The sequence below is a fragment of the Bidens hawaiensis genome, unplaced genomic scaffold (genome assembly GCF_021521415.1).
Source record: "Bidens hawaiensis isolate Kalapana, Puna unplaced genomic scaffold, B.hawaiensis_p1.1 tig00035550_1, whole genome shotgun sequence".
Lineage (NCBI taxonomy): Eukaryota > Viridiplantae > Streptophyta > Magnoliopsida > Asterales > Asteraceae > Bidens > Bidens hawaiensis.
In genome coordinates, this window is record NW_027505376.1 from 27,501 (window position 1) to 54,281 (window position 26,781).

General features: G+C 34.6%; 4 protein-coding genes across 4 annotated transcripts in view; 1 reads left to right on the forward strand and 3 right to left on the reverse strand.

Moving 5' to 3' along the window:
- LOC143612787 (uncharacterized) overlaps nt 1-3,061 on the reverse strand; it is a 4,687-nt gene extending 1,626 nt beyond the window's left edge. The window contains exons 1-2 of the mRNA XM_077086687.1: nt 2,891-3,061; nt 1,787-1,882 (exon numbers count right to left, since the gene is read on the reverse strand). Coding sequence (XP_076942802.1) covers nt 1,787-1,882; nt 2,891-3,061 — 267 coding nt within the window. The remainder of the gene's footprint in view (nt 1-1,786; nt 1,883-2,890) is intronic.
- A 5,883-nt stretch (nt 3,062-8,944) lies between these two features.
- LOC143612796 (putative methyltransferase PMT3) lies at nt 8,945-14,464 on the forward strand. The gene is made up of 8 exons (XM_077086691.1): nt 8,945-9,036; nt 10,812-11,279; nt 11,367-11,531; nt 11,950-12,132; nt 12,227-12,821; nt 12,935-13,047; nt 13,150-13,370; nt 13,936-14,464. Exons 2-8 carry the CDS (start codon nt 11,019-11,021, stop codon nt 14,252-14,254), a joined length of 1,857 nt encoding a protein of 618 aa, XP_076942806.1. The 5' UTR covers nt 8,945-9,036; nt 10,812-11,018; the 3' UTR covers nt 14,255-14,464.
- A 4,550-nt stretch (nt 14,465-19,014) lies between these two features.
- Nucleotides 19,015-21,168, reverse strand: LOC143612778 (uncharacterized). Its single transcript, XM_077086679.1, has one exon. The coding sequence runs from the start codon at nt 21,113-21,115 to the stop codon at nt 19,313-19,315; it is 1,803 nt and encodes a 600-aa protein (XP_076942794.1). The 5' UTR covers nt 21,116-21,168; the 3' UTR covers nt 19,015-19,312.
- Nucleotides 21,169-23,030: 1,862 nt separating this feature from the next.
- Nucleotides 23,031-24,808, reverse strand: LOC143612781 (pre-mRNA-splicing factor SPF27 homolog). Its single transcript, XM_077086681.1, has 6 exons — nt 24,617-24,808; nt 24,444-24,527; nt 23,678-23,747; nt 23,470-23,603; nt 23,341-23,394; nt 23,031-23,233 (listed from the first exon to the last, which is right to left on the reverse strand). Exons 1-5 carry the CDS (start codon nt 24,772-24,774, stop codon nt 23,346-23,348), a joined length of 495 nt encoding a protein of 164 aa, XP_076942796.1. The 5' UTR covers nt 24,775-24,808; the 3' UTR covers nt 23,031-23,233; nt 23,341-23,345.
- Between the last annotated feature and the right edge of the window lie 1,973 nt (nt 24,809-26,781).

Consider the following 26,781-nt stretch of genomic DNA (forward strand, 5'->3'; position numbering starts at 1 on the left):
AAAAAAACCAAACCGAACCGAAATAACAAAAAAAAACTGAAATAACCAAAACATACTGTAATCATTAAAACCGAACAGACCTCTAACTATTTGTTTAATTCTTTATGTGATTAATAATAATAATAACAACAACAACAACAAATAATACTTCTCTACTAAATGTGCATTGTTACGTTGAATTACTTTTTGGTTGAATCGTGTATGTTTTATCCACTTGAATATTTTTTTAATATGTAACGGTTGCTATTGAATTTATGACATTTTATTTATAATTTTGAATGTAGGCATCTTTTTTAGCTGTTAATATTCTATGCACAAATAAACAATATTTGTTAATCATTATTTTTTTTAAAAAAAAATATTAAGCCCAATTCAATATCTTGGGTCAAACTTTTTTGGCCCCGAATACGAGTAGAAAAACCGAAAAAACGAATTCAAAACCGAATTGAACCCGAAAACCGAAAACCAAAGTAACCAAAACCGAACGGTTTTAAAAAGTCAAATAACCAAAAGTTTGGTTTTCAGTTCGGTTTTAGCCCAAAACTGCACCGAACCGCACCATGCACACCCCTATATTTACCTCGTGTGAGGTACATATGTGTAACTTCGCAAGAGACAGAGCTATAATTCCGCAATCCATATCTTTATTACTATCATTTTCTTTTTTTGGCAAAGATTAATAGTTTTTAAACCCAATTGCATTATACTAGCTAATAATTCAACAAAGAAAAATACGGAGGTGACACCACAACCTCGTTGGCTTTCTGACTTATAGGACAAGGAATATTACATAAACATCAAATAATTGATACCCTTGTTTCAAAATAAGATTTTCATTTTGTTTAAATTTTTTTCTTTAAACATAGTTTTTGTATAGAGCACTTGTTTAATATAGAACCATTGTGAAATATACTACTACAATAACTGTATAATATACTTGTACGTCATCCTTACTATTTGATGACAAAAAAAAAAAGTGGTGGGGTGGGTGATTGCGTTTTTGTTCTCTACGACTCTACTTAAATTGGTTTCGTATTAAACGTGTCCGTTTATGTAAAATTCGAGTAAACACATTTGTGTCTTATTTTATGTACTAGGAATGTGAAAGCTATAGAACATTAGAACACTTCCTATAATGGCAAAACATTGACAAAAGGAATGAAATAGGATATAATTTTGAAAAAACTTGATGTAATTACTTAAAAAGATATTAGTTTGAACTATTAACTAATATCTCTGTCTCGTCCTGTCTAGTTTCTTACTTGTCGAGTGTTTCTTAATAGAGAAAACTGCGGTTTCCGTCCCTGTGGTTTGTCCAAATCTGCGGTTTTAGTCCAATAGTTTCAAATTTGTGATTTTTTTCCTGTGATTTCATTTCACTTGCAATTAAACCCGAATTCATTAACCCCGTTAAGTCTGGTCGTTAAACCCATCAGCATACCCTTCACGTGAGGGGCAGTTTTGTCCTTTTTACCCCAAATACACCTCAGCCCCTCACGTGAGGGGGCTTGCGAATTACGACTTGGAGAGAAAAAGGACAAAGCTGCCCCTCACGTGAGGGGCACGCTGATGGATTTAATGACCAGACTTAATGGGGTTAATGAATTCGAGTTTAATTACAAGTGGAATGAAACCACATGTACGAAAATCGTAAATTTGAAACTATTGGACTAAACCGCAAATTTAGACAAATCAAAGGAACGAAAACCACAGTTCACTCTTCTGATAAAATCTTTGCCGTTCAGAAAAAAAAAAGTTAACATATGAAAATAGAAGTCATCATTACCTCAAATGGCTTTGCAACATAAGTCAAGGGCATGTCCACAAAGCTATTATCTTTCTCCATAAAGCTTAAAGATTGGCTGTGGTGTGGATTTGTTACCTGTAAAATGTTACATATATATTATATATATGGTTAATCCTGAATTATGTTTATTAAAAGTTGGTAAAAAGTATTAGTTATTGTTTAAAGTTATTCTGCATTGAATCATCCTCTATACATATTTAATTGTTGTTACCTTTTAAATTTATTTTTTTGTAATTTAATTATTACTTAAATCATACATTTTTGCTTTCACATTTAACATTATAGTCACTTTATAGATTTTGTTAAATTAGTGTTATTATTTTTGTAAAAAAATTAAGTGTGAGTATGAATTAAAGTTGATCAACTTTACTCATGAAATCACTGAAACTAAAACTTTAGGAAAGTAAGGGCGTTTATAAAATGGAAGGTGTCAATCAGTGACGAAGCGTGGATAAAAACACAGGAGCGTAAACTTAAGACATAAAATTTCATAAACTAGGGGTACCAGACTCAAAATTTTCAGTGAATATGTGTAAATTTACATTACGTATAATTTTTTATTTTTTTGGACGAAAACAAGTATATTTACATTGCTAAGCGAAAAAAACAGCAACCCGGGAAGGGGACCCTACCATTTTGATTGGTGTTTGTTAAATGCTCGATTTCGATTTCTTTCTTGTAAATGTCTAGCTTCTTGCTAGCGTTTACGTGTTTATTTTAGCATACACCACCTTGCCGTTCAAAAAAGAAAAAAAATATCGGTTATCGATTTTGATTTCTTTCTTTTAACTGTCTACCTTCTTGCTAGCCTTTTCGTTTTTATTTTAATACCACCTTACCATTAAAAATAGTTATCATTATTGATTTTGATTGATGCTTAATTTAATTTTCGATTTTAATTTCTTTAGCTTCTTGCTAGTCTTTTTTATTTTATTTTAACATACCATTCAAAAATATATATATATATATTTGTTTAATGTTGATTTCTTTCTTGTAATTGTCTAGCTTCTTGCCAGCCTTTACGTTATTATTTTAATTTTAATACTAGATTAACGTTAACAAAAGAAAAAAAATACCGCTTACCGGATTCTGCAATGCCGAAGACACCGGCTCCTCCTCTACGCTCCGATCAGACTTCTCAACGCACTTCTCATTTCGTTGCGGCGAATGTGGTTTATCCATAAAAAACTGTGATAATGTAGTCGTTGGAAGCCGGCGCTTTCGGAGCTTAATCTCTGAGGTTTTGATGTCCATTTGGAAATGAAGGATGAATGAGAAGAAATAATTAAGGGGTTTGTGAGAGAGTGATGAATGTAAGGTGTTTGATAAAATGCCAAGGAGAAAGAGAGAGAGAGAGGTGGCAAATACATGAATTCAAGTCTGAAAATGGGAACATGCATGTGGGAAGGAACGGCGGGGATACTGGATGAATTGAGGGTACCCACTTTTATTATTATTATTATTATTATTATTATTATTATTATTATTTATAATAATTATTATGTTTATTTTTATTATTTGGAAGAACAGTTTTTTTTTTCTTTGTGTTTGGTCATTGCAATTTTCAAATTTAAAGAGCTAGTTGTCATACTTTGATCAAATTATGTTGTTTTAACTGAGTTTACGCTGGCTTCATAGTTTGGCTTGGGCATTTCCTCGGGAAACTACTATCGACTGTCACTTGACAACCGTTATGTCACAAGAACAGAACTCTCTGACGAAACAAACGATGAGACGAAAACCCACATTTATTATTATTATTATTCTTATTATGAGCCCGAGTCGAGTCAGAGTGGTTTCAAGAGTTTGAAATTAAACGAGACAACTCAGTTAGGGTCGAGCTCGATTTTGAAGTTAAACGAGCCTAAGATCGAGCCGAGCCGAGCCGTTCTTGGACCAATTTTGGCTCGGTTACAAAACGAAGTCAGCTCAGGCCAGGTTGTTACAAATCAAGTTTTCTTAGCTAGCTTTATTCGAGTTTTTATCAAGCGAGTCATGAGCTTTTTGAACAACCATATCACTTTGGGAGGCATGGGTTGCTCAATGAAGGAAGACCAGGATCTTTGTTATTTTCAGTTCGATCCTAAGGGCGTCGGGTTTTACCACCAGTGGACCTTCGGGCGGGTGGGTTTTCCCCAGAATTGGAAATAACTTGGAGGCGCTTAAATGTTCCGTACGTTTGGGTGGGCCAGCCGACGGTGGCTTTTTGCAATTGAATCACGCCGTACAAAATACCTAGGCAATTCTATGTTCGTTGAACATTAAATAAAATTATTATATTCTATCTAGCAAGTTGTATTGTTGTTTTAATGCTTCAATAAATAATTGGATATGCATAATCTTTGATAAGTATCTTGTCAACTTATGCTTATTCATATGCTCAATTTGAGTTGTATATTGTTTGTCAAAGTTTCTAAATTATTTTATTCATGAATTAAATTATTAGTTTTGTAATTACATTTATGGAGTTTAAAATATGGTTTCAAATTTGTTAACTGTTTAACTGTAAACCAAAGGGAACTGAAACCCAGTTAAAATCGAACTGAATTGAGGGTACCCACATTTATTAGTAATTTTTATTTTATTTTATCTAACATGTTGTTATATTGTTGTTTTAATGCTTCAATAAATTATTGGATGTGTATGCATAATTGTTGTATATTTATTCTTTTAAGTATCTTGTCAAGTCATGTTTGTTTACTCGTATGCTTGATTTGAGTTGTATATTGTTTGTCAAAGTTTCTAAACTATTTTATTCATGTATTCAAAGGTTTCATATCAGGTTTCAAACTGATTGAAGTGCAAACCAAACTATTTAAAATCGAATTAAATTACGTATTTGATTTCTGATTCGTTTTTAACTGACGCCGGATTAGGTAATCAGTAATCCGGTTTCGTTTATAGAGATATCAATTTGGTTAAACCTTAGAGATCTTAAATTCATATATTAGGCTATAATTTTTCTGTTTGTGTATTATTTGTAAATTTTCCTAAACTATTTTATTCATGAATTAAATTATTACTGTTAATTGCTATGATGTGATTTTTGTAACTACATTTATGGGGTTCAATATCAGGTTTTAAAATGATTAATTTGAAAACTGAACTGAACCGAACCAATGAAAATCGAATTTATGTAATCAATCTCTGATTTCTGGTTTGGCCTAGGCTCGAACAGTTTTCTAGGTTACTAACTTCTCAACGATAAAATGTATATATATTTTTTTTCAAAAATTTTATATTGCAAATCTTATTATTAATTAAATGGACATATTAGCAACAGTTTTTGGCCACTATTTAAAGTGGTTGCTGTTTGGACCTTTCTTAATAGTAATATTGTTTATATCGAATTATAACCTAAAAATGCAAAATTCTATATGAATGGATAGATATCGTGTACATAAATTGAAATGTTATATTTGTATCTATTAGACTATTATTAGACTATTACTTTTCATCCTAGTGATGAATTGACTAAAGCTAGCTAAGTGTGTCTATCATAAAAGCTAGTGGCAATTGTGTTTGTTTCAGGGTCTCAATCTTAGTAACATACTAACATGCATAAACGTACACATACATATAGTTAAGCAAATAGGTTAAATTTTGGTTAAAGGTTACAATATGCGTTTAATCAACCCGCTTAATTTGAACTTGATGGTTCGTAGACGCTTATCAATATGAAATTAATAAGGTTAGGTTCGTAATAAACTGTGTTTACTGCGGTTGTAATGTCAAGATATCTCAAATCTCAAACGTAGTTTATCTATGTGTATGTGTTGTAATATGAGAATTCCCTTCATGAGCTAGTACTTGCCTGCTAGTTATGTATTTCGTATATGAACATTATATGTATTAAATACTCTTAAACAGTTGATTTTTTTCATCTGATTTCAACATTGGCATCTTATGCTTCCATTTCAGAAGAATATGCATAAAAAAGATTTAGAATTTAAAGATGTACAAAACCGGTTTTTCTTTTTTCAAACCGACCCGGTTGGTTTTGCATGTTCAAAATTTGACCCAAACCGGTTCGATTTAGAAACCGGTTTAAGCATAGAACTAGTCAAACGGGACCAGTTCAGTTAACCGATTTAAAACCGGTTTGATTGTGAAATAATTAAACCTCTGTACGAACCGACGATTTGGTTCGGATTGGGAACAGGTTTGGCAGAAATCGGTTTTAGAAACAACCGAGTTCAGTTTCCGGTTAACCGGTTACGAACCTTTTTTTTCACTTGTACAAGTATATATTAAACCAAATATTAACTTGGAGCCCATTACACTTCAAGTGAAGTAGATACCCACTTAGATGATGGGCTGGCTTCAAGTAATCTAATATACGCGGGCCATGTGGCCTAGATTATGTTTTACTAAACCTAATACAAAACAATAATCAAGTATTTGCAATATAACATATAAAAAATAATCTAAATATAATACAATCATGTGGTCCGAGCCGGTATTATACGGTTTAAAACTTTTAAAACCGTTAATCAAACCGTTCATTACGCTTTGAAATTTTGAAACTGGTTAACTCATCGACCAAAAGTCAACAAAAGAGGACAATTATGAAACCAAACTGATGACCGGTTTGGACGGTTTCATGGTTTTAAACCAAACCGCAAACACCACTAATGCCATGTTGTGATTTGCATGAAGTAATTAAAAGAATATATAAAAAATGGTTAGTTGAAATCAAGAAAAATAAGACATACTTTGTGAATATTTCAATGAAAGAAATAAATAAATGTTTGTATAAAATGGTTATTAGTTGAAATCAAGAAAAACAGGACATACTTTTGTCAAGATGGGGAAAATGACAGAGTTAGTGACATAACCTATGCTAGTAACTAAATTAGTTGGTTTTCCAACGATTAATAATAACTATTGTGGATATCGTTCACTTTTTATATTCAAATTTGATAACAACAAAAGAAATAAAAAACAATGCATATAATATTTAGAATTGCCTCTCTATCTTAAAAAAATGATATAATAGTAAATAAGTGTAATAATATATATTCTCTGGTTTATTAATTTCGAACGACACCTATATTGTACAAAGAATAAATCGACTAAAATACAATTTGAGTTAACAACTTAACACATCCTCTAATGATGTTAGCGAGTTGGATTAAAATGACAAAAAAAATGCAAAACACAATGTGATATAAACATTAAAATAAAATTTGAATTAAAGTTACAAGAACTAAAACATAACTAAAAAATTTGCAAAGTATTTTTTTTTTACAACAAGAACAAGAATAACAAGCCCATTCGACTAGACACTCAAGTGGAGAATTAACCGAAACTGACCAATCGATTTTATTGTACTCGAACCTAAGTTTTAACTAACCGAACAAACACCTTCTAATTTATTCAACCATGAACTTGGTAAAGAGAGTCTTAGGGGTTGCTTGGTTCATTAAGATAAAGTATTTGTCTCATTCAGCAACAACATGAGCAACAACATGAGTCTGACTGATTCAACATAATTTTAACTATTCAAATGTTTTTCTTTCTAAAACCAAACATGCTGAAGTCCAAATGAATCAAATGTAAATAAATAGTCACTTAGGCTATGTTAGTGGAGGAGCTACAAATTGGGCGAATTACGACACGTGGCGCCCGGTCAGCAAAGGGTATAAATTTGTTTTTGGGGTGTAATGGTGTTGTAGGTTAATATATATATATATATATATACTACACACAAACATATATAATAATAATATTTAATATATATACTAAACACACACACATTTCGCCCGACAAATAATTGCCCCCCCCCTCTATCGCCCCACATTTTGGCCGGAGGGGGGGGGGGGATGTTGTAGCCCCTATCGCCCAAAAATCGCCCACTACGGGTAGCCTTAGCATTTGATGTAAAGAAACTCTCATTTATATTTCATAAAGTTGAAACAAACTTCAGGGATGTTTTTGTAAATTCACCAAATTGTAGGTTTCTTTATAATTTAAAGCACATGGGATGGTGTAAATGCGATTTGCCTACTGAAAATGAAATCCACTTCCTACACCGACACTGTGCTTATGCTTATTCATGCAAAAAAGATAATAACTTCATAAAGCAAGGGTCTAAATATAGAAATAAAAAAGTAAATAAATAAATACCGCGTGCGGAACTCTTATGGGCGATTAACCATAATCATAGACGAGCTTAAGTTATCGATGATTGTTTAACCATAATTGAATAGTTGGTTAACCATTGGTTATGGGTTGGTTTCGGTTAAGTTTGGTTAACTGACCAGCGTATTACCTATTAATTTTTCCTTTGTTTCAGCTGAAAACTGTCTGGTTATGATGTTCAAACTCATTTATGAAGTTTCGAAGCTGAAGTATCCCGGTTCCAAGCTTGGTTATAAAAGATTGTTTAACTATAACTAAATGGTCGGTTAACCGTAGGTTACAGGCCAGTTTCAGTTACGTATCCAATATATTTTTTTATCATTATTTTTCTCCTTTGTTCCGGTTGAAAGGTTCGGTCATGGTATTCCAATCTCAGTCATTAAGCTCCGAAGCTGAAATATGTCAGTTATTAAAATTTACAACATAAATATACGTATCAAAAAATACGTTTGAAGCTAAAAATAGAGACAAAAAAGATAAAAATGTATGTATCAAAATTTCAATAAACACTATAAGGTTCAGTTCAGTTTCAACTAAAGTCAGCTAACTAAGACACATTTACCATAACCAGTGTTGTAAAAATCGTTAGTCGGATGATGGGATGTGGACTAACGATTAATCAGGATTAATCGAATCAGACTTCAATGTATAAATTTCAGTTTCATATATACTCAAACACATTTTGGTTGGAAATTTGCCAGTCACTCGCTGGAAACCACCGAGTTTGGCCAGAACCTCGCCAGAAAAGGCTGACTACGTCCGATTAATCTTAATTTTGGCCAGATTTGACCATTGATCGATTAGCCTAAACTTAATCAGTGGGGATAAGTCGACGCCTTGTCAGGATATCTTTACAACACTGACCGTAACCATAACCGAATGATCAGTTAATAATATTCATAAACTTCAAGGACTCCAACCACACCAACATCATAACATAAAGGTCTAAAATAATACTAACAATAACTAAATATAAACCACCACCGTTGCATCAACAAGCTCTCAGATCTCGTTACAATATTCTATTCCACAAGTCCGTAATCACGAACGAGAATCCAGACTTTAGATCCGTCGTACGGACGACTGTAAGCTCAATTCCTCTATATTCATTCGTTAATCCGTTAGATCTGATCTCGAATTACACTTATTTTATTAATTACGGTTAAATTTAAGTGTATAATTAGTGTTATGAGTTTAGGTTTAGTGTTACTGTTATAGATCGGATCAGTTTATTATGAATTTGATTGTAATTAGATTTGAGTTAGTGACGTGGACAGTGTGATTTAATTAATTAATTAAACCTAGCGTAAGTGTTTAATTCGTTGTAGTTATACTTTCGGTTCGTGATTTGGTTAGTGTCGGTTGGCTCGTGAGTAGTTTTTCAAGCTTGAGTGTGGTTAGTTTCGCGCTCGAATTCTAGAGCTCGAGCCAGTGAGTAGTTTTTCAAGCTTGATCTCAGCTTGTGCTCGACTCATTTATTATTTATTAATTATTTTACTTACATTTATATATATACTTTTATCTTGTATATATTTTATATATAATGTGGTATATATTATCTGATTTTTTTCATAATTTTATATATAAGAGAGTAGTTTCTCAAGCTCGAGCGTTATAGATCGGGTTCGTTTCGTTATGATTTTGTGTATAATTAGATTCGGTAGTGAATTTGTGATGCTCGGAGTTAGTGACATGGACAGTGTGAATTAATTCGTTATAGTTATTCTTTCGGTTCGTTATTTGATTAGTGTCGGTCGACCCGTGAGTGGTATTTAAGCTCAATCATTTCGAGTTCTATTTCTAGAGATCGAGCTCGGCTCGTTTATTATTTATTAATTACTAATTTACTATACTTATATTTATACTTATTTTTAGTATATATTAGTTATTTTTATATTACATGATATATATAGTCTACTATATTTTTTTCGTAATTGTATATATAATATATTAAATTTAATATTAAATTAAAAGTTATAACTATATAAATAACAGGCTTTCTAGCTGGCATGAGCTCAACAAGTGAGGCTCGGGCTCGTTTATTAAAACACGCTTATATTTTGGCCTGAGCTCGTTTAAGCTTGGCTTGATTCGAGCCGAGTAGCTTACGAGCGGCTTGGCTCGTTTGCACGTCTAGTGTCGACAATACTTCTATCCGTTTTTAGGATTGTAGGTTAGAAAAATGCGAATAAGCAACTGGTCTGGAATGAGGTGCTGACAGTTGCTTAACTTCAGCATGGAATATACTATACATGTTGTGAATGTCTCTTGCAACAACATCTAACGTGGAGATTGGAGAAAGTTTTAAATAAGCTGTGATTACGTTTATTTGTTTGGGATTGTGAGAAATTTGGATATTTCGGAACTACAAATGAGTTGATGTGATTTAGTTTTATTTTTGTTAGATCTGGAAGTTATGATTCTGATTCATGGCACTAGGGTCGTTAATATTCATTATGTTTGACAACTCAAGTTAATATTTACTGAATCTCAGTTGACTGTTTGGTAGTTAAGGAAGCATTGAAAGTCTGATTGAATAAATACTACAATTGTCACGAACAACCTTGAATACGCCAGTTATAAACACTTTTTACTTTATCTTTTTCCTTTTAAAGAAAAGGTAAAACAATATTCTTATATTTGTATTCTTGAAAAAACAAGATTTTTTTTTTATTTTGAGACTTTTGACCGAAACACTGTTGCTAAGTGAAGCTGTAAGATTTAGTGAACAATGTCGTATAATTTTCCTATTTTAGTTTTATTTTCTCTGTTCCGTATAAACCCTAATAGATTCAGTAATTAATTCTAATCTGAGAGTAATCTGCTAATGATGCTGATAGGTTTTCCTTCTGCATAACAGGTTGGTCGGCCAATAACTCTTATATATCATCTTTAATTCTGAGGGATTTGGGGAACCCATAAACTAGAGTTTATAAAGAAAACACCAGTTAATTATCTATCATCTATTGAAGAAGTCAAGAAACTATGAGATCATCCTTGTGATCTATAAAGGGCATCTGAAGTGAAAACCGAATAACATAGTGGGGTATCAAACATAGCATTAATTATGAGAGGAAGACAAGATGGATCTCAGAAGAAGCGTTTGCTCACAACTTTAATTCTCGTGGCAGCTGCCCTTCTTTTCCTGTATTTGTATTTTGGCTCTGAGAATCAAGGTCAGTCAGCACTAGAGCATGGTAGCCGGTCTCTAAGGAAGCTTGGATCATCCTACTTAGGCGGTGATGAAGAATCTGATCTTGGCAACAAGCAAGATGATTTTAAATTTGGTTTGGAGGATGATGATGGTATTGTACCGAAAAGCTTTCCTGTAAGTTATTCACATGAAGTAGGATTATAATTTGTTTAGGAGAATATTATGAATTTACCTGTTTAACTTGCTGTATATTTCTTGAAGGTTTGTGATGATAGATACTCTGAATTGATACCTTGCCTAGACCGCAACCTTATCTACCAGATGAGATTGAAGTTGGATTTGTCTTTGATGGAGCACTATGAAAGGCATTGTCCTCCGCCTGAAAGGCGTTTTAACTGCTTGATACCTCCCCCATCAGGGTACAAGGTGTGTATCTAATCAACTTGAGGTGGTAATAGGTTATAGGGGTGGATGGGGCTGATTGGGCAATGGGTCAAACTGGTAACTTTTGGACTGTTTGGTACCTGTTCAAAACGGTTAAATTTGGGACGGTTTAGTACCATGTCAAAAATCGAGTTGGGTTGACATGAAACATTCTAACCCATTCAACTCGTTTGCCCTGTATTCTTTTGAGCTAATTTTGTTTTATTTACGTCTTTGACCCATTAGAGATAAGTACACAACCTGAATCAACCCATTCACGAGTAAATTGGATGAAGTTGCCCCTGTTATAATCGAACAACATTGGAAATTTCTTATATGCTGATCGTTATTTGTTTCTACTTCTCATAGGTTAGTTGAAATGATCTTAATTTTTGCGTCCTGGTTTTATTTGTTAATGCAGGTCCCCATCAAGTGGCCAAAGAGCAGAGACGAAGTATGGAAAGCAAACATCCCACATACCCACCTTGCACACGAGAAGTCAGACCAAAACTGGATGGTTGTGAAAGGTGAAAAGATCATATTCCCAGGTGGAGGAACTCATTTCCACTACGGAGCTGATAAGTACATCAAATCACTTGCAAACGTAAACATTATCACACGCGTGTTTAATCTCTTATGATAACTAATAGCCATACTTTATTCTATATTGTATATCTAATGGATAACATAATTAACAGATGCTCAACTTCTCAAAAGATATCATGAACAACGAAGGAAACTTACGAACGGTTCTTGATGTTGGTTGCGGTGTTGCAAGTTTTGGTGGATATCTTCTTTCATCTGACATCATTGCAATGTCATTAGCACCTAACGACGTGCATCAAAATCAAATCCAGTTTGCTCTAGAACGAGGCATTCCTGCATATCTTGGTGTTCTTGGAACAAAAAGACTTCCTTACCCGAGTAGATCTTTTGAACTTGCGCATTGTTCCCGCTGTAGAATTGATTGGCTTCAAAGGGACGGTATTCTTCTACTTGAGTTAGACAGATTGCTTAGACCAGGTGGCTACTTCGCTTACTCGTCTCCTGAAGCATATGCACAAGATGAAGAGGATCTTAGAATCTGGAAAGAGATGAGTGCACTTGTTGAACGCATGTGCTGGAAAATAGCTGCAAAAAGGAACCAAACTGTTATTTGGGTCAAGCCTTTGACTAATGATTGTTACATGGAGAGAGCTCCTGGTACTCAGCCTCCTCTTTGTCGGTCAAATGATGATCCAGACGCTGTGTATGGTGTTAATATGGAAGCCTGCATCACACCTTACTCCGAACGTAAGTATTTCTGTATTCATATTATTTACTTTCATATGCCATAACTTGATTAATTGTGAAAACCGCTACAAACTGGTTTCAAAACACTTATGTTTTCTTTTTCTTTTTATCAGACGATCACACAACTAAAGGAAGTGGATTGGCTCCATGGCCGGCTAGGCTAACTTCTCCGCCACCACGTCTTGCTGACTTTGGCTATTCAAGGGATATGTTTGAGAAGGACACGGTAAAACAAATTTTAAAAAAAAATACAGTTTCTCTTATTATATCATTTCAAATGTTGATAAACTCACATAAATTTCGTATATTTTTTTAAAACTTTATATAGGAGTTGTGGCGTAAGAGGGTTGAGAATTATTGGGATCTGTTGAGCCCAAAAATATCGACTAATACAATTAGGAATGTGATGGACATGAAGGCGAATTTGGGTTCATTTGGAGCTGCTTTGGGGAATAAAGATGTTTGGGTGATGAATGTTGTCCCTGAAGACGGACCTAACACATTGAAGCTTATTTACGATAGAGGCTTAATCGGCTCAATTCATAACTGGTATGCATTTCCTGCATTTCATGGACGGGGCTTGTTCGTATTTGTTTGTTTAACTTTAACTCAACAAATAATCGAACATGAACAATTAAACGAGCATGGTTTTCTTGTTCGTGTTCGTTCTTAAGAAAATAAATGTGTTCGTGTTTGTTTATGTTCGTTCGTCAACTGTGTAAGCGATCGTTTCACAAAACGTAAACGAACTAACATAGCTGAACATAGATGAATAAGCATAACTATGCTAAAACCAACTAAAAAATTTAAATGAATATATTGATGAAAAAGCGTAAACTAATGAACATAAATGAACGTCAACGAACAAACATAAACGAATTTTAATGAACATAAAACGAGCGTCACGATAATAAGCGAATGAACGAGTCATATGTTTGTTGTTAAATAAAACGAACATAAATGAACTTCCCGCCAAATTGAGTTTTTAGCGAGCCGATCTCAAGTAGCTCACAAGCGGCTCACCTCGTTCACACTCCTAATCAACACTGGGCCCCACACTAAAAATAACTCATTTCATTCGTAATCTGCTTTGACCCGTCACTCATAATTTCAGGTGCGAAGCATACTCGACCTACCCACGCACATACGATCTTCTCCACGCTAGCAACGTGTTCACCGACATAATCGAAAAGAAAGGTTGCAGCGGTGAAGATTTACTGATTGAGATCGATCGTATCCTCAGACCCACAGGCTTCCTAATCGTCCGGGACAAAAAGCCCGTCATCGACTTCGTGAAGAAGTACCTACCCGCAATACACTGGGAAACCGTGGCGATGGCGGATTCATCATCGGAATCCGATGGAGACGATGTCGTGTTCATAGTCCAAAAGAAACTATGGCTCACAAGTGAAAGCTTGAGGGAAACAGACTAAAGTTTTGAACCTAAAACACACCACTCTTAAGAAAGGTATTAAATGTGGGGTGGTTTTGTAGCATCAAATTGTGACTTTAGTTGCTTCTTATGATTTAGTTGATTTATTTTTTATTATTATGATATACATTTGCATCTACAAACTTATAATTTCTGTTATGTGTATTATTTTATAGTTGGATTTAATTTAAATAATTAATCCAAATATGCATACTTTTGATAACAAAAGTATACATGTGTTTTGTATTCTATAGTTACTTTTATCAGAAGTTTTTATTATATATTTTTTTATTATTTTTTCATTTTTACTACATTATAAAACATATTGGAAGGGCTGTATTGTCATTGCACACAAATATGAAGACCTTGTTATCTTAAAATCTCGTCAGTCGGTCATTAGCTCTGTAGCGTCAATTACACAACCTGAATTCCGTCAGCCCCTAGCGACTGACGAATGGTACCACTGCCCTGACCGATCAATGCTATTGTTGTTGCCTTGGATGCTTGCGACGAAATGAATCCCTCAATCCGGTTCAATTGAATTCACGCCTTCATCTCCCTTCGAACGCTTCTACCCATATTCAGATCCACTGAAGGTGTACAAAAAAACCAGTTCGGGAACAAAACCACTTTATAACATTGAACCACAATTAGAATTAAAACCTAGATTGAAATTGGTTTGGCAATAACCGGTTTGGAACCGAACTACCAATTTGTAATCAGGTTGGGAAAATCTCCGTTTAAACTAGTTTGGAACTGGAACTAGTTTGGAACTAAAGTGATCCTTTTCCACTTGGAAACCAGTTTGGCAAAAGCTAGTTTAAACTTTTGTAGACCTAAACTGAACCACTTTGAGAAAATCCGGTTTGTCCACCTCTAGGTCACAGTGTCACACCGTGAAACTACTCTTACTCCAAATATTTAATAATAGAGTTCTCCTCCCATCTACGGCTAACGCAAATATTAGTACATGAGGTTTAATATTTTTTGTGCACTCATCATCCATAAGTATATGAAAAAAATATTGCTAAGTTTAATTTTGTTCTATTTCATTACATAGACAAAAAGACATAACATCATTTGTGTTTCAAATTCATGTATATTGTATAGATCTCATTGTCTCATTGTCATGCATGGGGTTCTCTTGTCCCCTTAATTTCCTTGCTAATAGTGGCCAAAGTGCTCCATTACTAGGGTTGAAAAATTCAAAGAAGCCATTTTAATTCTTATATATATTAGCCCTTTGAATTTAATACCATATATTCATCATAAATTTTTTATATTTATCTCTCTGATAATTTATGACAGGGGCGTATTCAGATTAAAAGAATGTAAGGGTCACTACCCTCTACAAAAAAAATATTAGTATTATTTATACATGCAAACCTGAGCGTTTTTCCGAAGTGACTATGTTTGGAAGCTTACCCTTCTCGACCATGATGTTGACAACAGCCTCAGCTTCCTCCACTTTACCTTCCTTGCAAAACGCATCAACTAATGCAGTATAGGTTTGCACATTTGGAGAAATCTTTTCGTCCTCCATTTCTTTTAGCATCTTTGAGGCCTCATCCCAACGACCTAACTTACAAAGCCCATTTATCATACAATTATATGTGATGACATTCGGCATAATTCCTTTTTCAAAAACCATTTCTTTAAAGAGGTTGAAAGCATCATCTATCATTTTATCCTTGCAAAGACTATCAATGATGGTGTTGAATGTAACAATATTAGGCTTGCAGTTTTCCTGTTCCATTAGCCTGAGCAGAGCAATTGCGGTAACGTTATTACCGAACTTGCAAAGCCCTTTAATCATTGTGTTGTATGTAACCACACTAGGTTCACAAAGCTTTTGTTTAATGAGCTTCTTGAAAAACATTTCTGCTTCAAGTATCTTGTCTTCAATGACGAGTCCGTCTAAGAGCGCATTAAATATGTACACATGGGGTACGATAGCCCGCCTGAAGCAAGATCCGAGGAGTGCAAAACCGTCTTTGGTGCGATGCAACTGGCAACAACACTTGATTGCAATGCTGATGGAGTATTTATCAACAGGAACCCTAAGGGAACACATTTGGTTGAAAAGATCAAGACAAGTAGCAAAATGTTTCATTTTAGTAACATCAGTTAACAGCTGAGTGAAGTTAACAACCGAGGGCAGCGGGCGTGTTTGAGACATTTCATCGAACAGGTTCAAGGCATCATTCAAGTTCCTAACTTTATCAATAACAGATCGGTTTGAGGAAGCAGCATTGGAGTGAACGGAAGGTGCTTTAATAATGTGATAATAATGAGATAATTGTAAACCTAATAACTGGTAAGATGGAAAATGGGTACCTCTTGATTTGATGAAAGTATTAATAGAACGATTCATCATCATCATTATTGTTCTTCTCACACAGTCAGAGAAATGAAATAGAGCTGTATGTGTATGTATTTACTCGAATATATACCTGATTTACCCGACATAGCCTTTTTATATTATATATAGTATATTCTACATATATTATTTGTTAAAAATTGTTTATAACAAATAATTTGAGACATTTTATTTTTACGGTAATCATTATTTATAACTGATTAGTTATATTTTTTCATAATCCGATAGAAAGCCGATGGGGGGCCGAATATACTAGACGGGTATTTTGTCAAAACCTGAATCCCGACGGGTAATTATCTGATTAAAACCCGACGGGTTTGGGACATGCTTTAATAATCGGGTATGGGTTTGAGAATAACTAAACCCGACCCATTGTCGGCCCTAAGTCGACACAAGTTTTAATATTTTTTTTAACTCGTCTCGTTAACCGCATAGATTTGGAAAATAATTATGATAGTATCCACATCACCTAGTAAACCCATTTTTACTGTACACGGGTGTTTATACTAATGACGTTTATGTGTGGTTAATAACAGTCCCTTATTTCATACAATATTTCGCATAGGCATTTCATCGAACACCTGGTGTGCTTCCTCCCTTCAACTTTTAAATTCTCTTACTAGCTGAATAATTTTAACAATACAACATAGAATACTCTTTATCACTTGTTAAATTAATCAATTACGAGAAAACATGAACCCGAGAGAAATTATTTTTATTTTTAGGAAATTTATTCTGGTCGAGGGAAAGTGCATCTACTCCGATATGCGCCTAATATGTGGAAACGAGCTGAGCTGTTTGCGAGCAACTAAAGATCGGGTTGATAATAAAACTCGAGTTGGGGTCTCAAATAAAGCTCAAGCCTAGTGTATTTTTTTAATTTTAACGGTTTTGACCTCTATGTGTTAATTTCACACTCCATAACCGAGCATGAGCGGTTGGCCCGCTTAAGCATGAACTCGAGCTTAGACTCGTTTAAGGTTTTTCTCAAAATATATATAATTTAGTAAAAATACATATAAGTTAGTTAATAAACGACCCGAGCTCAACGCGAATCGAATCGTTTACACACCTTACTTGATATTTATTTTTTATGTTCTTTTTCTTTTTGTTAAGGTTGAAATTTGTTCGGGTGTTTTCCAAGCTCAGATAAATTTAAATATTCGAAGTTGCAATTGAACTTATAAGAGATGGAGTATAAAATTTTGGGAAAACATAATCCTACAAGGTTCGGTTCAGTTTGGTTTCAGTTATAATCGGTTAACGAAGACACATTAACTCCAACCATGAAATGGTACGCGTATGCCTCATAAATTGTTTCTTTGAATCATCTTTTGACATGGCTAGGTTGAACCTGCTAGTCAAAGTCAAAATCAAAATCATCACCCATACTTATGATATTTAGCATTAGCATTCCCAATAACTTATGATATTTAGCAACTTTGACTTTATTATTCAACGAATGATCTGCATTTGACCATACATTAACTTTACCAGTTTGACCACCTCTTGTATTTAGCAGTTTTTTTTCCACATTTATTGTCCTAAATACTACTTGTTAACATTCCAGCGACATCAGCTACACGTATCTGTTCAAACCCGATGCTGACTTTAACTTTGACCAGCAATTTTAACCACTGCATCATATTTTCAGAAATTCCCAAGTTGCCCTTCATGCCAAGACCATTCCAACAGCACACTACCCACCCTTTTTGTTGGCATAACAGTCAACTCTTTAAAAATATAGCTTCCGGAAATCCGATTTAAATAAAAAATGAGTTTTAATTAACAAATGACAAATCAATGTGCGCATGTGAATCCCGCTGGTAATTTTAACTAACAAGTTCTAAATACCACCTTTTTTTAGTTTCCCATCTTTATGTTTTCTAAGATTATTGTGATCCGGTTACATGAAACTTCGTCGACTGCTCATAACCCGTTTTGACCCGACCCGTTTTGACTTTTTACACCGTTTAGCCCGACCTGCGCGTTTTGCCAGGCTTACATATGACCAGTATGTACCACAACCAGGGCAGACTTTTTATTCTACGATTACTAATATAATTAGCAATAATTAGTTATCAACATTATTAAACACACAGAAATGAAAAATACCCTTATTTTACAGAATTCCGTCTTTAGACAGTGCTTGTGAATACGAACAATACAACTTTCATTCGGGCATAAATCTGCCAGGTAATAATGATACAATGTCGCTTCATATACCACGAGTTTATAATAATTTTAAGTTTTTATTAAAGGCTTGTTTGAAATCGGCTCGACTATAAACAGATCGAGCCGAGCTGACTTGGTTTGTAAACGAGCCAAATTTTAAGTTATATAAATTTGAGTTGGCTGGCTAGCTTGAGATCAAATTTTAGCTAAAATTACAAATGCAACAGAGCATATTACTTGACAACAGAAGTTTATATCAGTCAAAATTATAACTAGAAAGTTACATTAAACATACATGAACAACTAGAAATGCAGCAAAGCATATTACTTCAATACAAGTGGTAGACAGTGCGTATTAAATGTTCCCACTAATACATCCTGTTGGGGTGGTTATACCCTTTCTTCTATGTAAAGAAACTCAACAAAAAAAAATTAATATTACCCGAACCCCATGGACTATTTTGGTTGCTAGAAATATCTTTGTTTGCATATCTCATCCAACAATTACAACTTCAGTTTCTCTCCGACGCACAAGCTAGGGTCGTCCAACAACTCTTTTGGCACAAGCTTACCTATCAACTTAAGCATACTTCTACTTAAAGAACCAGCTGCAATTCCATCTATTAACAACGATACGGTTGTAACATCAAGAGAGTAACCTCTACCATCCATTTCCTTTAAAAGCATCTCAACATCTTCAAAACATTTGTTCCTTATGTATCCTTGGAGAAGAAGACGATAAGTAACATTATTCGGCGGGCACCCACTCTCTTCCATTCTAACAAACAAGTCTTTTGCATCTTGCAATAGACCTTCCCCACAAAAGCCACTAATCATCACATTATATGTCCTAGCATCAGGTTGCAAACCTTTATCAATTAGGTCACAGAAAAGATTCCTTGCAATGCGAAATTTCCCACATTTTCCCGCCCCGTCAATTAGGATAGTGTAAACAACAATATTAAAATTTAGCTTGCTATCACCCATCAACTGGAACAAAGAGAGCGCATCTTCTACTAGATTGTTGTTGCAAAGACCCTCTAAAACTATTCCATAAGTGCACTCGTTTGGAATTTGGCCTTGCGCATGCATCTCATCAAAGAGTTTGCGTGCCTCTAAACAACGCCCAGCCTGAAACAATCCTTGTAACATGGTGCTGTAAGTGACCACATCGGGTTTTTTACCTTTTTCGATCATTTCACGAAATACTTGCATCGCCTTTTCTATATTCCGATTCTTGCAATACCCGTTTAATAAGCTACTGTAAGTTACAACATTAGGAACGAGACCTCTAAGCGTCATTAAATCAAATATTTTCCTTGCTTTGATCATTTCACCTCGCAGACAGTAACCATCAATAAGTGAACTGTATGTCACTATGTTTGGAAGCTTACCCTTCTCGACCATGATGTTTATAACAGCCTCGGCTTCATCTGCTTTACCTTCTTTGCAATACGCATCAACTAATGCAGTATAGGTTTGCACATTTGGATAAATCTTTTCGTCCTCCATTTCTTTTAGCATCTTTGAGGCCTCATCCCAACGACCTAACTTACAAAGCCCATTTATCATACAATTATATGTGATGACATCTGGCATAATTCTTTTTTCAAACACCATTTCTTGAAAGAGGTTGAAAGCATCATCTATCATTTGATCCTTGCAAAGACTATCAATGATGGTGCTATATGTAACAATACTAGGCTTGCACTCTTTTTGTTCCATTAGGCGGAGCAGAGCAATTGCGGTAACGTTATTACCGAACTTGCAAAGCCCTTTAATCATTGTGTTGTATGTAACCACACTAGGTTCACAAAGCTTTTGTTTAATGAGCTTCTTGAAAAACATTTCTGCTTCAAGTATCTTGTCTTCAATGACGAGTCCGTCTAAGAGCGCATTAAATATGTACACATGGGGTACGATAGCCCGCCTGAAGCAAGATCCGAGGAGTGCAAAACCGTCTTTGGTGCGATGCAACTGGCAACAACACTTGATTGCAATGCTGATGGAGTATTTATCAACAGGAACCCTAAGGGAACACATTTGGTTGAAAAGATCAAGACAAGTAGCAAAATGTTTCATTTTGGTAACAGCATTCAACAACTGAGTAAACTTAACAACCGAGGGCAGCGGGCGTGTTTGAGACATTTCATCGAACAGGTTCAGGGCATCATTTAAGTTCCTAACTTTATCAAGAATCATAAATCGATTTGAGTGAAAGGAAGCTTTGGATAGAATGATAATGTTACCTAGTCTGAAAGCAGCAGCACAAGACTTTGTGAAGCGATTCATCATCAATATCATCATCCAACAGACAGTAAGAGTGTGTATGTATGTATATCTTCAACCCAGCTAATAACACTCACTGCTTAATTTGTTTGTTTGATTGATTTGGTAAGAAGCTAGAAAGCATGACCAAATATTTATGCTTTCTCAACTCGTGACTTGTTGGAAGTGTATAAATTCTCTTGCCTTTCCACCCGTAATGTTTCATGCGGTGTGAATTCTTTGGTGTTTGACGGTAAAGATCCCGGTATAAATAATATCATAAGCGAAATAAAAGCGTTAACCTTCTTTGGTGTTCTTTTTAATTTTATAATGTAATTGGGTGGTTGGTAGCGCCAGCCAGTTGTATTTTTTATACTGTTTTGAATGTTTATTTTTGGTGTTGCTAGCTGGCTTCTTGCTAGGTGTTGGTTTTGTTTATATAATAAAGTTTTTGTTGGCCATTCAAAAAGAAAAATTAGTTTGCCCCATACCCCGGTCGGATACGCATCGGGTATAATTACCCATAGGGTATTGGGTTTATCGGTGGGCATCAAGTACTGTCAGACAACTTGGTTGTAAAACTTATCTCATAATCAGTCAAATACCCGTTGGCAGGGGCGGACCCACATAGTGTGGATCGGGGTCCCGGGACACCAATGTTTTTTAAAAATTTATTAGAAGCGGTATATTAAATTTTTTGAGGACCCCATAAGATTTAATACTTGGAACCCATACTATTAATGTTGATGTGGTCTGGTGGAAAGTCCCTTGTTTTATCTTTGAAAGGTCATGGGTTCAAGTCTTACAAGGCTCAGTTTTTGGTTTTTTGTGTTAATTTTTAGTGTTAATCAATCATTTGATTGCTAATGTTGCAATGATAACTTTGGAAACATTCAAACACCTCTAAAATACATATCATTGTTTTCAACTTTATGCATGGTTTTCTTTAGAAACATTCAAACACTTTAAAATATCAGTTTTATTTTTCACTAGTTTAAGTTAATGGTTTTCAACACATGCTTATGAAAGGGTGGATCTAGGTTATATCTCAAAAATGTTTAAGAAAGGGAAAACAAAGTGTTTATGTGTCAACCCGACCCATTTTGACCCGTTCAGGTAGTGATGATTGAAAAGAAAGTTTTATTATGATATTGTTTTTTATTATGTTCTTCGCCTCGACCCGACCTGAACAACGACCGACCCGAAAAATTTGAACACCGAAAATATGGGACCCCATTGGCAAAAAATCCTGGGTCCGCCACTGCCCGTTGGGTGTATATTGGGTAATTACAGTTCATGTTGAGTATCGAGAATATCAAAGCAAACGAAAAAACTGATTCGAGGGACTAGCAAGCCACTTGCAAGCTATTTGAGATCGGATTAACAAAAGGCTCGAAACCAGCAAAGTTTAGCCCGAGTTACAAATAGAGCTCGATTAGTTATCGAGCCTTCACGGGCCTTGAATATTTTTTTTGTTTCTCTTCTAGCTCCACCCTACTGGTTTGGGACCGAAGAGCGGGAAAGCTGTGAGTGATGCACTCTTATTATGTAAGGGTGGCTCCCAAACCCAGCATTAATGCCCCCCCCCCTTTCTTCTATCAGCCTCTCCATGGCGTTTGTCGCATGAGCCGGTGCTAGACACAAGAAATGACCCAACTCGACAGCTCATGGATCGTATGCTTCAACATTTAGAGCCATATATGTCAAATTCTGATTTATGAACTCAACTTCTATTTTCACTTCGCAGTCGCAAAACCAAATCATATTAAAAATGCGTAAAACCCTCGATCTCAAAGACAGCTTTGTGTTGTTTATTTGGAGACGAAAAGTCCTCACAGAGCCCGGTTAATAAATCAGAATGAGATTCAACTTCTAGTTAGAATTTCAATTTTGATTATGCAAACTAAAAGTTACCGAGTTAACTACTCTGTCATAGAACCAACAAGCGAAGTAATAGAAATTTCTGGAACTTTGTTCATGACATACAAATTACAATCAGAATCTAACTTGCATCAACTAAAAAAGAAAAACATTTTTAAGTTTACAAACCCATTACCGCATATTTGTACCAACACACTTTAAAGAGCAACCGGTGTATTTGGGACGGATTCAAAATCTTTTCCGGGCCCGATTCGACAGTGTTTCCATCTCATCATCCTGCAATCATAATGCACGCGTTATCAGTTAAAACATGTTACGACATAATCCTCACTGTCTTACGTGTTTCTTCTTAAATTGAATATCCGACAGGAATTATTACTTACCATCTTCAAGACAAAGAAGAGCCATTTTCCATATCAATATCGAGATTCCAGCCTCTGCGTAAAAACAAATAATTATATTATAACAAGTAACAAAAAAATTGTAAATCATAAAGTGAACAAAAATGATACCTTTCTGCAGCTTCTACTTTTAATTGTTCAAGATGGTTTGCAAGTTGGACACACGCAGCTTCAATTGAAATGTTCTTCTCACAGAGTTCTTTCCATTGTGCTGATAAAGCATTTAGCTCGTATGCGGTAGTTTGCTGTTAACAAAACGTACGTGAAACCTCAATTAATGTATTACAGCTCGTTATTTTATATTAACCACATAATGTACCTGATGATATTTTCGTTCCCGGTTAACAGTTTCTATCTTTTTGTTCAACTCAGCAGCCTGTGCTTGTAATCTGGAAAAAGGGAAGAAGACCAAAATGCTCATATTTGCAAAAACATTTGTAACATTTTATAAATTATATTCCATACAGAAAACACACTAATGCTACATTTAACAACTAAGACACCAAATGACCAAATACACCACAAAGAGCATAAATTGATATTTTTATTTAACATACAAGAGTATAACTATAATGCCAGAAACAAAAGAAAATCACCCGAATTAAATTCAATATATCTAATATACATATAATAATGGTCACAGTGCACTATGGTGTTTGGCTCCAGTAACATGCTACCATGTGTTATGCTCTCTCTCAAAATACAATCAAGCATATAATTATATAAGTATGTCAAAAAAGCTTAGTAATATACGTAACAAAAACCTAATATATTCAATGGAATAAATTGAAAGCTACGAAAGCTAAAAAAAATTAACTTTTTCTGATATGGGGAGGCATGTTGTGACTTAAAAAAGTAGAAAACCATATAAAAGAAAGAAGAAACGACTCCCGTAAATAAAAAAGTAAAATCCTAATTTCTGGTTTAAACCTTGTATTTACACTAATAATAAGAAGAAATAATAAGTAATGTTAAAGATATAACCAATATTTAGATACAATGGAGAATGCAAATATTAGAGAAGCAGAATCAGGTAAAAAGTATATTACAAGAAACAGAGGTAAAGAGTTTTTAATTACACTAACCTTGATAAGAATGCTTCTAGTCTCTGATTGTGTTGTTTCCAAATATCAGGCCCATATTTTGACATTAGATCCAAATTTTCCAGCCTGGCATCACATAAGAGCATGTTACACACATAACAAGAATGCCACTAGATAAAACTAATAACCCATTCACAAGCCAAATTGAACCGTACCAGATAACTTGATGTTGCACTAAACGTTGAGATTTCTGAAGCGCCTGCTTCCAAGCAGTTTCATCATTCCGTGATGGAACGTCAAGCCCATACCTTGACATATCAAGAGGCGCCATAGGTTTTCCAGACCGCACTCTCTCATACTCCCGCGCAAGCATTGGATAATTCTGGAAAAATTAACCTTAGGTATCAGAATACTTGTTACTTAGTTTCAACTCTTGCTTAATAACTAATAATTTACTACACAAACAAACATGGAAGCATGGAGCAAGGGACATCTGAAACTGTGAGTAGCCCAAACAGAGCTTAGAACCTTTGTGTAGCATTCAGAAGATAGACCAAGTTTATAGGAGTAAATGAGTTAGCAAATGAAGATAAGCTAAAAGTCTAAAACCAATAGAGGAAAGTGGGAATAAGGTTATTGATAATGGAGATTTCCATGAAAAGGTATGGAGAACATGTAAGATATAGCTATATTATCTTCTCTAGTACACATTACACAAAAATTGGAAGAATAAGAGTTAAAAATTAGGCTTACAGAGATCTATATTCACAGACTAGGAATTCTATCATAGTTAGACCAGGATGCAGGATGGTAAATTAACCTAACTAATGTAAAAAATAAATTATTAACCCTGATACAATAATAGTGTAATAGTATTGTTTATAATAATCACCCTTGTTAGGCATAAATACAAATTAAAGTGTGCCCTTTTGGCCGTGTCTAAAACCTAACAACCTGTAATCTGCATATACTACACTGGAGTTAGTAGTTATATGCCACTAGTTTCCAAAAACTCGTCAAAAAGACCGTTTTGTGGTAATTTATGATGTGTCCAAGAGACCATAAACATAAAACAGGTTTTGTTTTCTAGTAAAAGTCACTTATATTTTAAGTCCTTTAGAGTTGTTTTAACTCCAGTACAGGTTCTTAGGTTCTAGAGAAAATTACCATTGCTGACAGCAGATATTACTGTAAAAATGTTTCTGAAATTTTATATTTTATGTTTATTTACAGCTTTTAATTGGATTTAAGAGTGATTCAGAATACTGTCAAATTCCGTCAAGGATTAAAAAGCACACACTAGAAATTAAATATACAGGCACGGAATCTGTAAACAAATTAGATTATAATGAACGAGAGAAAGATGACGATATACGCAGATGCTAATGATGGCGACCGCCATTCGATTTCCATACATAACTCCTATAAACTGGTCTACTTCAACACTAGATAATCAAACCACCGAGCAATCGCAGTCAATAGATGTATAAACATAATAACAACACTTGGCATGTGAATATGAATGAACACACAAACTTGGTAGCTGGACTGAAGCTTTGACACTATCACACTAACCGTTCTCGGTTAGCCAATAAAACCCCATTTGTGTTCACTTGTGTTCGTGAACCGTTCATGTTCATTTCCTTAACACACAAACACGAACAAAATATTCCGTTCAGTCAGCTGTTCATGAACGTTCGCTTGTCTGGTACAAGCTTAACAAACAAACATGAACAAGGCCTCGTTCTGTTCGGTTCGTTTACAGCCTAGGTGTAAACAGTAATTTAACAGATACAAAATCATTCTCCGTCTCTATAATCTGTCTCTTTGTCTAATTCCATTCATCACCATACAATTTCCTACAAGCAGGTCTACTTAAACCAGTAAAACACCATCTATCTCGCAAAACATCCACACGCCTCTAAACACGAGATCATTACACCACCAAGCAAGCAATTGCAATTAGGAGATGCATAACGTCAGTAACCACTATACAAATAACAAATCAAAAACTAACTGCTACTAACTAACATTGTTTGTGTTCATCTATGTTTGTGGACCGTTCACAAACAAGTTCACTTTCTTAATGAGCAAACATGAACAAGAAACTTCTTTCAGTTAATGATTTATAAACCATTCACTTGTATGATAATAACTTTTTAGATACAATGGAGAATGCAAAGCTACGAAAGCTAAAAAAAATAACTTTTTCTGATATGGGGAGGCATGTTGTGACTTAAAAAAGTAGAAAACCATATAAAAGAAAGAAGAAACGACTCCCGTAAATAAAAAAGTAAAATCCTAATTTCTGGTTTAAACCTTGTATTTACACTAATAATAAGAAGAAATAATAAGTAATGTTAAAGATATAACCAATATT

Coding starts and splice junctions, on each gene's coding strand:
- LOC143612796 (XM_077086691.1), top strand. CDS start 11,019: ATGAGAGGAAGACAAGATGGATCTCAGAAGAAGCGTTTGCTCACAACT. Junction 11,532..11,949: donor CTCCCCCATCAGGGTACAAG/GTGTGTATCTAA, acceptor TTGTTAATGCAG/GTCCCCATCAAGTGGCCAAA. Junction 12,822..12,934: donor CATCACACCTTACTCCGAAC/GTAAGTATTTCT, acceptor TCTTTTTATCAG/ACGATCACACAACTAAAGGA.
- LOC143612778 (XM_077086679.1), bottom strand. CDS start 21,115: ATGATGATATTGATGATGAATCGCTTCACAAAGTCTTGTGCTGCTGCT.
- LOC143612781 (XM_077086681.1), bottom strand. CDS start 24,774: ATGCTTGCGCGGGAGTATGAGAGAGTGCGGTCTGGAAAACCTATGGCG. Junction 23,748..24,443: donor CTAGAAGCATTCTTATCAAG/GTTAGTGTAATT, acceptor CCCTTTTTCCAG/ATTACAAGCACAGGCTGCTG. Junction 23,604..23,677: donor GGGAACGAAAATATCATCAG/GTACATTATGTG, acceptor TTTTGTTAACAG/CAAACTACCGCATACGAGCT.